This window comes from Trichechus manatus, unplaced genomic scaffold, assembly GCF_000243295.1.
Source record: "Trichechus manatus latirostris isolate Lorelei unplaced genomic scaffold, TriManLat1.0 scaffold00015, whole genome shotgun sequence".
Lineage (NCBI taxonomy): Eukaryota > Metazoa > Chordata > Mammalia > Sirenia > Trichechidae > Trichechus > Trichechus manatus.
This window is the reverse complement of record NW_004443951.1, coordinates 25,003,720-25,014,884: the sequence shown is the minus strand read 5'-3', so window position 1 is coordinate 25,014,884 and position 11,165 is coordinate 25,003,720. Positions and strand designations below refer to the sequence as shown.

The 11,165-nt window shown below is 43.0% G+C and overlaps 1 protein-coding gene across 6 annotated transcripts in view; it reads left to right on the top strand.

Annotated features, from left to right (window-relative positions):
• S100PBP (S100P binding protein) overlaps nt 1–9,193 on the top strand; it is a 57,775-nt gene extending 48,582 nt beyond the window's left edge. For 5 of the 6 annotated variants that reach the window (XM_023727269.1, XM_012554320.2, XM_023727267.1 and 2 more), the window contains 2 exons: nt 5,949–6,036; nt 8,226–9,182. In XM_023727269.1, coding sequence (XP_023583037.1) covers nt 5,949–6,036; nt 8,226–8,367 — 230 coding nt within the window. In that variant the 3' untranslated portion in view covers nt 8,368–9,182. Of the gene's footprint in view, nt 1–5,948; nt 6,037–8,225 lie in introns of all 6 variants that reach the window. The other variant, XM_023727275.1, reaches the window with a different exon arrangement.
• Nucleotides 9,194–11,165: the final 1,972 nt, after the last annotated feature.

Genomic DNA, 11,165 nt, shown 5'->3' with positions numbered 1-11,165 from the left:
AAGTGAACAACCAGGTACACTGCTTGAAGTTCTCCCTATTGGGAAGAGTTTCTTTCTCCACTGTCCTTCAGTGAGGTCCCAAAAAAGGGGCTGCAGTGCTACGACTGTCCACTTGTGAGTAGTGCCTGCATATCACACAGAACCATCTGTAAACCAGGCACGAGTTTTCTCTTCCTCAGTCAACTGATCATAAGGAACTCCCCATGAGGTCATAGGTGCTGATTGGGAGGGGGAAGGTAATGTGACAGGAGTGGGAACCATGGGCATTTGGGCCACTTCCTCATGTAACTTACGTATGCCTCAGGTCCTGCTCAAGCCCAATCTTGTATATACCACTTCCATTTAATGATGGAGTGCCGCTGTGCATGTCTGACTTTATGACTGAGGGTCAGACAACACCTAGTTCATGATGGGCAGCGCAGGCTGCATGGTGACTTGGTGACCCATTGTAAAAATAGCATGGCAGGGGCATCTGACTTCCTTGTCTAACTTCACAAGGGGGAAGGAGAATCAAGATCAACAGCCCAAGGCTGATTGATATGAGGTGGAGGTCAGACATACTTCCTCTTGCCAGCCCCTTTTACCGATTCTGACACCATCTGTCCCTCCCACAGCACTCTCTACTTCTCTGTTAGAGTTCAATAATTCATTGCAATGGCCACACAGAACTCACAAACATACTCATAGTTATGGGATTTATTGGTCGATTCTGACTCATAGCAACCCTATAGGACAGAGTAGAACTGCCCCATAGGATTTCCAAGGAGCAGCTGGTGGATTCAAACTGCCAACCTTTTGGTTAGCAGTCAAGCTCTTAGCTACTGCCCCACCAGGGCTGCTATTAGGGAAGTAACAGGTTACAATTCAGGTTCAGGAACACTCAGGATACAGTTCTTCGATCAAGACAGCATCTTCTCAGCCATGCCTGCAGGCAGGCCTTTCTCTGGTCCTCGACCTCTGCCCTATTTGGGCAAGTGTTGCAAAGCTCTTTTAGCTCTGCTGATAAATGCCCAAAGGCAGCCCACTCTGCCAGTAAGCCTCAGCCCAAAGGCGCTCAGCTTTAGCTCCGTGGGTCGGCAAATCTAGCTCCACCAAGTCCCTGAAGGCACCCTACTCTGCCAGCAAACCTCCTGCCTGAAGGCACCCAGCTTTCTTGCTTCATGGGCCAGGCCATCTCCTGCCCGTCTCCTGGTTCTGCTGCCACCATTTCTTTGTCGCTGCTTCTTGCCATCTTTGATGTTACAGCTCTCTCTCTCTCTCAGTCTCCTGATTCCAGGAGCTTCTCAGCCCAGGGATCCTGGGTCCAAAAGACCCGCTCCACTCCTGACTCTTCTTTCTTAGTGGTGGTGACATCCTCTCCTCCCACCTCTGGGGTGGCTCATTTTAAACCTAGTGGGATGGCAAAGCTGACCAATCCCTTTGTTAGGGTTCCATATACCTTATTTGCATAGTCCCACTCAATTATTGTGAGTCATAAAGAATATGGCTAGAAGGGCCGTATTAAGGAGTTCATTGCACCGCACCCATGGTTAAGTGTTCAGTCGCAACTAATGCCCAGTAACAAGCCAAAATCTCTTTCTCAAAAAGAGAGTAGTTATCTGCAAAGGATGGTAGGGCTTTGCTTCGAAATCCTAAGGGCCTGTGCTGTGATTCACCAATAGGGGCCTGCCACAGACTCTAAACAACATCTCTATCTGCCACTGACACTTCGAGTACCATTGGATCAGCCAGATCATATGGCCCTAGTGGCAGACCAGCTTACACACAGCAGCCTGAACCTATTGCAGAGCCTTCTCTTGTTCTGGGCCCCACTCAAAACTAGCAGCTTTTCAAGTCACTTGATAAATAGGCTGGAGTAACACACTTAAATGAGGAATATGTTGCCTCCAAAATCCAAAAAGACCCACCAGGCACTGTATCTCCCTTTTAGCTGAAGGATGTGCCAGATGGAATAATTATCCTTTACTTTAGAAGGAGTATCTCAACATGCCCCATACCACTGGACCTCTAGAAATTTCACTGAGGTGGAAGGTGCCTGAATTTTTGTCAGGTTAATTTCCCACCCTCTAGCACACAAATGTCTTACCAATAAATCTAGAGTCATTGATACCTCTTCTTTAGTAGGTCCAATCAGCATAATTTCATCAGTGTAATGGACCAGTGTGACGTCTTCTGGAAAGGAAAGGTGATCAAGGTCCCTGTGGACTAAATTATGACATGGCGCTGGAGAGTTGATACACCCCTGAGGTAGGACAGTACAGGTATATTGCTGGCCTTGCCAACTAAAGGCAAACTGCTTCTTCAATGATTCTGATCATTCAAAATTGAGAAAAAGGCATTGGCCAGAACAGTAGCTGCATACCAGGTACCAGGAGATGTATTAATTTGCTCAAGCAATGAAACCACATCTGGAACAGCAGCTGCAGTTGGAGTCACCACCTGGTTAAGTTTATAATTCACTGCCATTCTCCAAGATCCATCTGTTTCCTGCACAGGCCAAATAGACGAGATGAATGGAGATGTGGTGGGAGTCGCCACCCCTGCATCTTTAAGTCCTAGATGGTGGCAGTAATCTTTGTGCTTCCTCCAGGAATGTGGTATTGCTTTTGGTTTATGATTTTCCTAGGTAGGGGCAATTCTAATGACTTCCACTTGGCCTTTTTTACCATAATAGCCCTTACTGCACATATCAGGGATCTGATGTGGGGGTTCTGCCAGTTGCTGAGTATGTCTGTTCCAATTGTGCATTCTAGAACTGGGGAATCACTACAAGATAGGTTTGGGGACCCACGGGACTCACTGTGAGAAGAACCTGAGCTAAGACTCCAATATTAACCTGATCTCCGTACACCCCTACTCTAACTGGTGGGTCACAGTGACATTTTGAATCTCTTGGAATTAGTGTCAGTTAAGAGCCAGTGTCCAGTAATCCCTGAAAAGTCTGATTACCTCCTTTTCCCCAATGAATAGTCACTGTAGTAAATTGCCATAGATCCCTTTGAGGGGAAGGCTAGAAGAAAGATCAACAGTATAAATTTTTGGCAGTGTAGTGGGGTTTTTCCTAAAGGGGCCCAGGCCTTCCCTTCATTCAAGGAGTTGTGGTCTGTAAACTGGCTTGAGTCTGGGAATTGATTGAGGGCCCGTGACTCTCTATTCTGGTGATTCAAGTTACACTGCCATTCACTTGACCTAGAATTCTTCTGCTTGTACAGATCAAGTAAATATTTAGATTTCCCATCTGTTTCACTCTTAGGAACACCATGACTAAGTAGGCAACACCATAAGTCCCTGTGAGTCATACTATTCTGATTACTACTTTGACTCTGCTGTCCATGACAGTAACCATGCCCATCTTGTCTTTGTTAATTGAGTGCTGCCACTGGCTCCTGCCACCATGGGTTCCAATCAGCCCCATTGTAGTTAGGTGTGTTAATTCACTTGTGGCAGTTCCCACTGTCAAATCTGACTTAAATAAAATAGCAATCAAAGCATTTCTTCAAGGATGCCGGGTATTCCTTCACAAATTTGTTCCTCACAGTTGTGGTAAAAGGTATATCCTCTGGGCACTCCATGTGTGGGTCTGTGGGTGTAACCTGATAAATCAATTCTGTCTGTCTTACCTAGTGCTGCTGTAACAGAAATAACCACAAGTGGATGCCTTCAGCAAACAGAAGTTTATTCTCTCACAGTCTAATAGGCTAGAAGTGCAAATTCAGGGCATCAGCTGCAGGGGAAAGCTTTCTCTCTCTGTCAGCTGTAGAGGAAGGTCCTTGTCATCAATCTTCCCCTGGACTAGGAGCTTCTCAGCACAGAGACCCTGGGTCGAAAGGACGTACTATTCTCCTGGCTCCTGTTTCTTGGTGGTATGACATCCCCCTCTCTCTGCTCACTTCTCTCTTTTATATCTCAAAAGAGACAGACTTAAGACACAATCTAATCTTGTAGGTTAAGTTCTGATTCATTAACATAACTGTCTCTAATCCTGCCTCATTAACATCATAGAGATAGGATTTACAACATGTAGGAAAATCACATCAGATTACAAAATGGTGGATAATCACACTATACTCGAGTTGAAACATTGAAGGAAGAATCTGTGCTTAGTGGGCCCATATCAATAAACTCAGACTTTAGGTTCCTTGCACCATTATCCCACACCCTTAATAGCCATTCCCACACATATTCCCCAGATTTCTGTTTGTACATATTAGAAAAGTCAGTCAGTTCTTTTGGAGTGTAGTGTACCTCCTCCTGAGTCACACTTCGTACTTCACCTTCTTGGGCTTGCTGGGACTTCAGTCTGGTTGTAGGTCTAGAAGCAAAAATGGTTGGTGGGAGTGGGTCCTGGGAACATTCAGTGGTGTCTTATAAGGCATCTACCTCAGGCGATGCCCCAGGCGATATCTCAAAGACTCTTCAGGCACTGCTGGGTTAACCTCATCAGATGGTGAGGTAGGGAGGGATAATGGTTTTACTGGGGGTGGGGGTGGCTTAGTATACAAAGATGGAGTGATCTCTTCAGATGAGAGTAAGAGGGCTGGTTCTCTTGGCAGGAGTGATTCAGTGGAATTTAGGGGCTCAGTGTCCCTAGCTTCCTGATTATCTGCCCATATGTCCCCGTTCCAAGTTTCAGAATCCCATTTCTTCCCAATCAGTGCCCTCACTTTTAACTTCAGACACCATTCAAGGTTGGTGTTGTAATTTAATCACTCTTATGATAATACTCTGGGTTTGGTTTGCAGCAATATCAACTCTTACTCCAAGAAATAAGGTTTTCTTTCAGAGCACAAGTGACAACTTTCAGGTCTTTTATGCAGCACTTGAGCTTTGACTCTGAAGCCCTAAGTCCATCTCTTTCTTTCACCACTTTGTCTAGTGGAAGTAGGACCAATGAACCAGCTTCCATATACTTTTCATTCTCACAAAATTGTAGAAAAGTATCAAACATGCAATCACCTAGATCCTTCTTTCTTTCTCACCAATATTTGATCTATTGGTGGTGATATTTTGCATGTTAATATTGCCACCTTATGCCATGGATTAGCAGCGCCCTCTTTACTACTGGAGGCAGTCATCAGTGCCTTTTAGACTAGTCAGACTTAAGAACTAATTTAGAAAACTCATTCTTACAGTTTTGTTTCTCTGGAACCATTCTCAGTACCAAATGTCTTAGGCTGAGTTTTCTAGAGAAGCAAAACCTGTGAAGCATATATATATAGAGAGAGATTTATCTTAAGGAAATGGCTCCCATGGTTGTAGAGGCTGGCAAATCCCAAGTTTGTGGGTTAGGCATCAGGCTGGAGGGTTCTCCTGATGTAACTGCAGGGGCTGACAAACTCAAGATCAGCAGGTCAGACAGCAGGCTGCTGGTTCACAGGCTGTGGAAGCTAATGAATCCTTAGATTGGCAGGCAGTATGGCAGGCTGCTGGCTCAAGTCCCAAGAACCAAAGGTCAGATGATGATGAGCCAGATGCAGGATCCCCAGAGCAAGTGAGCTTTGCCAGAACATCTGTATATATATTGGATGCAGGCCACATCTCCAAGGAAACTCCCTTTTCAACTGATTGGTTGCTTACATCAGATCACAGAATGGGGGATGACTACATCATTACATAACTTCCAAACTACATCATAACTGCCAAACTACTGAAAATCATAGCCTGGCCAAGTTGACATACAACCTTAATCATATACCCAGAGACTAGTAAAGTCCTTCAGACATTGTAGGAACTTTATAAATGTTGAATGAATGAATTGTGGCTGCCTTTATTACTTCATCATTATCCCTGAGCAGTCTCCCTCTTTGGGTTGTAGTTTTTGCCCTTGACTGCTTGTGATAATCCTAAGTAGAGACAGTATTGGGACAAGTGCCTGTCTTCTCTTTCCCTGAAAGCACATGGTAGTTGACTTGAGCTGCTTCCTAACCACTAATCCTTCTGTATCACAGGTGCCTTGGGGGAGCTGTATGCCTTGATGGACCAAGTGCATCACATGCAGAACCAAAAATGGCAGCATCCTTCAGACCTCACCATGCGGTGAGTAGGTGATTAGAAGGAGGAAGAAAAGGGTAGAATTTGCTGTAGGAGGAATGTGGTGGGGAGTCGGGATTCTAACTCGTTTAATTTCAGAGGTGGAAGGAGAAGCAATATAGTATAATGGAATAAGAACTGGACTGAAATTCGGGAAACATGGGTTCTAAGACTAACTTTGCAATTTTTAACTAGCTTTGTGATTTTGATTGGTCCTCATAACAGTAAAATGAAGATGTTGGCCTAATTAATGTCAAAGAACCTCTCTAGTTTTGAAATCTGCATTCTTGAAGCAGTGTGGTTTTATAGATTTATTCAGTTCCTTGATCCAGTTACTCAGAAACTTCAGTCATCTTTGACTCCTTTTTTCTCACCTCGTATTTAGTCCATCAGCAAATCCTATAGACTCTACATATAAAAATACTCAGAACCTGCACATTTCTCATCATTTTCACTTAGATTATTACAAAAGTCTCCTAAATGATCTTCCTCCTTCTTCTGTCCTCAACTCAGCAGCCAAAAAGATTCTTTTAAAGCTTAAGTCAAATTCGATCATTCCTTTGCTCAAAAATTTCCAATTGCTCCTCATCTCACGTCTGCCCATCTTCATGATCCCCTACAAGGGTCTACATGCTTTGGCTTAGGCTGACATGGTAGCTCACCTACCTCATCTCAGTACTCTTACCCTTGCTTATTCTGCTGTATTCACACTGGCTTCCTTGCTGTTTTTCAAACATGTCAGGCATGTTCCCGCCTCAGGGTCTTTGCACTCACCATTTCCTCTATAATTGCCAAAATGAAAGCAATTCCCATAAAGGCAATGTAGTATAAGGGTTATTAGATAAATTCTGGAGTCAAATGTGAATTCAAGTCCAGGCCCCTCTACTTATCTAATATATGACCTTGGGCAGTTATTTAACTGTGTCTCAGTTTCCTTCCCTGTACAAGGAGTTGATAAGAATACTTTCCCATAGGATTGTTAGTAGCATTAAATGAGATGAGGTAAAGAATTCAGCAAGTACTTGCATATAAGGCTAGATAAATATCAGGTACTGTTATAATTATTTTCAACCCCGGCTACTCCTTATAGTCACCTGTGGAGATTTCTAAAAATACAAATGTCCACACCCTGATTCCAGGGATTCTAAATCATTAAGTCTAGGGGGAGGGAAGGGTGAAGAATCCATATCTTTAAAAAGCTTCTCCCCCCGAAACTATGGTCCCCGGATGCACTGTTAACCCAGAACTGAAGCCTACTCTTCAGACAAAGATTAGACAGGACTGTAAAACAAAAAATAATACACGTGAGGAATGTGCTTCTTAGTTCAGTTATACGAGACCAAATGGGCAGCTCCTGTCCAAAAGCAAGATGAGAAGGCAGGAAGGGACAGGAACTGGTCGAATGGACACAGGGAACCCGGGGTGAAAAGAGGGAGTGTGCTGTCATTGTGGGGATTGAGCGAATGTCACAAAACAATGTGTATAAATTTTTGAATGATAAATTAACTTGAGCTATAAACTTTCACCTAAAGCACAATTTAAAAAAAAAAAAAGCTTCTCAGGAACAGCTAGAATTGAGAATAGGATCAAATTATCTCAGAGGGTCCCGCTCTGAACCCCAGCCCAGCATGTGACTAAAGGAGACTCAAGAAACTTTTCTTTGAGGCTGTGCTATTAATTGTTCAGTCTCTAAACTTGCAATGTGATACTCACATGATGACTTACCTTCTCTGGGAATTTTATTCTAATTTTAACTGCCGTGTCCTAAGCAACCTTGAGCTGTGTCAGACAATGAGGTCTTGTTGAAGGTGCAGGTCTAATGCAAGAAATGAAATATAGATCTTGCTCTGAATGTTTCAGGAGGATGTTTTTTTCCTTTCTTAAACATTATTATACATTATAATTATACATTAGGCTTACTCAACATTTGTGTATATGCCACGTATCACCATAATACCTATAAGGGAATTTGGTGGCTTTGGGATATGGAAGGAAATAGCACTTATAATGTGGCTTTCACATAAATAAATGGTATAAAATTTCTAAGATGTGAGAATTGAAATAAAAAATTAATATCAGATTTCCAAAAATGAAGATATTCTTAAAATAGATGTGCAGGCCTTTTCTGTGTGCAGGCAAGCATTCTTTCTCAAACCCTCAGCTTTCTTGTTTTTATTTTCCCTCTCTCCTGATAGAAACTACGCCCGGTTCCGACAGAAACCTCTGCAAAGATACAGTCTGACTCAATGGGTTGACAGAAACATGGGAAGCCATCATCGGTTCCAGCATCTCCCAGATTTCCCGAACAGTCCATTTGTCTCATCCCATCAGCAATGAAGGTGTCCCTACCCAGGGTCCTTTCCAGAGCAGCATCTCATTTTCTTTTCCTGTTTTGTGCTTTGTAGATTTTGAATTTTATTTTTCACAAGATTCTTATTTAAAGAACTTTTTACCTTTTGGACATAATTGCTGACTTGAATTTTTTTTTGTATGCAGTCCCTCCTGTTTTATGTTTTTTTAAGCAGTATTGATATAGTTTTTATTTATTTAAATTGAAGGTGGCTGCTTCCGGAAAGCCAGCATTAAGCCGAAACACTGGGGCTCAAGTAAAACACCCATCACTGTGCAGATGTGAAGCCTACTCTGGTGCCCAAAAGAAACCATCATTCAGTCTCCTACAAGGAAGAGATTCCTTATTAGGCTGCAAACCAGTGTTAATTATTGCTGATTATTTTTGAACTAACAGGTCACTTTTAATAACCCCTCTTACTTTTTCATTTGAATCTCTGAATGCCTCTCAGTATTTTAAAGTAGGCTGGAGTAGGACAAAAGTCCTGTTGAAAGAACAAACTGAAAGTGTAAATCCTTTCCTCTCCTTTGTGTACCTACTAGCTGCCTTTATTTTGTAACTTTTTTCATTCTTCATTAAACTTATTTTGCACAATAGTGTTTACAAATCTTACACATCTTAACTATGACAGAAAACTGCTGACTAACCCTTGTTGAATGCCTTGTGATTCAGCTCATCTCTTTTGCCCTTCTTAAAGGATTTTCCTTTTTCCCGTGACCACCCAACTTCTGTATCCTGTTGGACATGGAATGCCTCTCCAGAACAGCCAGCCTCCCTGCTCTCTTTATTGAAGAGCACTGCCCCCGCCACCAGCCCCAGAGTCTTAACTCTAGGACAGGCCAGAAAGCCAGTGCCATTGAGCTGTCAGTTGGTCTTCAGTTTGCTCAGCTGAACCCCAGCTTCAAGTATGGCTTCATGGGTTAGTCAGCGAGAGACGCTGAAGAGGTGCCTTTAGACCCTGGACATTATCATCCCCTCATTTGGTCAAGTCCTTGATGCAGTTTCACATAACTGCTAAAGTAGGTCTAGTATAGTTGTGATTAAGCCTCTGCACAAAAGCATGGCTTAGTCTTAAGGTTTGGTATTCTAACCAAAGTTGACAGTCTTTGTGCAGCCATCTTAATGGGTGTCTTAAGAGCTTGGTATTCTCTCGTTACAGAAAGCTCTAGACTTCTTTTTGGGAAGTTTTGCAGTCTGGCATTTGTGCTATTGTTGTTCACTCTGTGAAGGCTGTACATAGTTGCTATAGTGCACCTGCTGATACTGGGCTAGCTGCCTCTGTCTGGTTTTGTCGTCTTATCAACTCTGTATGTGAGTAACTCATCTAAAACGTCCTACCGTATTTGGGAAAAGCTGGGTCATTCAGGCCATCAGTCAAACTTGGATGAATGTCCCTAAGAAGTGTTTACTGTTTTTATCCAATTCAGAATTCTCTTTTCCTTGGATATTTGGTTTGTATTCTGGGACCAAAACGCAAAGGAAAAGTTCCATTCAGGGGCAAGAGTCAAAATCTATTATTTCAATTGGCATTTACGACATCAGTCTGCCCTAAATTAGTTTGATGGAGTGAGACATTCCAAACCTCCACCTTTGGAACCACAGCCTAGTTAAAATTAAATGTAGCTGGAATAGCTAGCATTGCAGCTGTCTAGTTGTCTATTCCTTAGTCTTAGGAGATGCCCTCAGATAACTCAAGGAGTGAAGGGACAGCAGTTTGCTTAAGTAAAAATCCAAGGCTCATATTCCTGCCCTCCTGGTACAGGATGGTTTAAGACCGAATGTGTAATGGGAGCTTCGCCTTTGCCAAATCAGATGAGTGACGGGTTAACTAGAAAATGTGACAATCACATTTCTTCTCTGCTCAAATAAGTGTGTTTTTCCAAAGCTTTAGCAGCTTAATTAAATCTGTTGGACTGGGGGGAGGAGAGAACTGTTCTCTAGTGGTTAACATGGTATTCTTTGAGACGAAAAAACAAAGCTAAAGAAAACTCGTTATCTGGCATGTTCGCATTTAAGATGGAAATGGGTAGAATCTGGAGTTTTAATCTCTCTTCAAAGCTGCATATCTCTCATGTTTGGTGTTGGTCTCTAAGGCTAGTATTCGGGTGTAATTCTTACTGTATTTTTTTTTTTAAATAAGGGTTATATGCACTTAACTGCCTAGCTTTCTTCATGACACTCGCCACCAGGGTCTTGACAAAGCAGAGTTAAAATGTGCTATTAACATAGCTTACTTTTAAGTAAAGAGCCTGAGATAACCTGTTGTTTTGCATCTAAGGCAGGCCCTGCTTTACTTGAGTTGTTGTCAGGATCAGTTATGAAACTGAAGTTTGGTGCCTCCTCTTTACCGTGGTTTTTCTTCCCCCTTGTAGCAGTTGTGTTTAATGTCATTAAAAAGAAATAAACGTTCTTGTCAGTGACATATGTACTGTACTGTGGCTGTCTTTTGCGGGCTTTGAAAGAGGGATCTGCTTTCCTCCTTGGCATAGGTAGGTGAGTCAGGTATGAGAGGGGGGCAGCAGTTAGTAGAACATGGTACTGGGGAGGCGAGGGTGCTTGCTCCCTTTTCTTTTGAGGGTAAATTACAGTGTTAAGAAAGGCGTTCCAGCAGTTAAGAAATGTTGAAATTGATTGGGATTTGCAGCTACATATGGTGCATGTCAGGAGCCTGACACAGAGAGCGCCTGAAATATCACTGTGCTGCTGTTTCTGCAGTGGGGGCAGGTGGCTCAGCCCAGATCAGGCAGGCACCGCCTTGCATTCCTTCCAGTGGCTGCATGGGGCG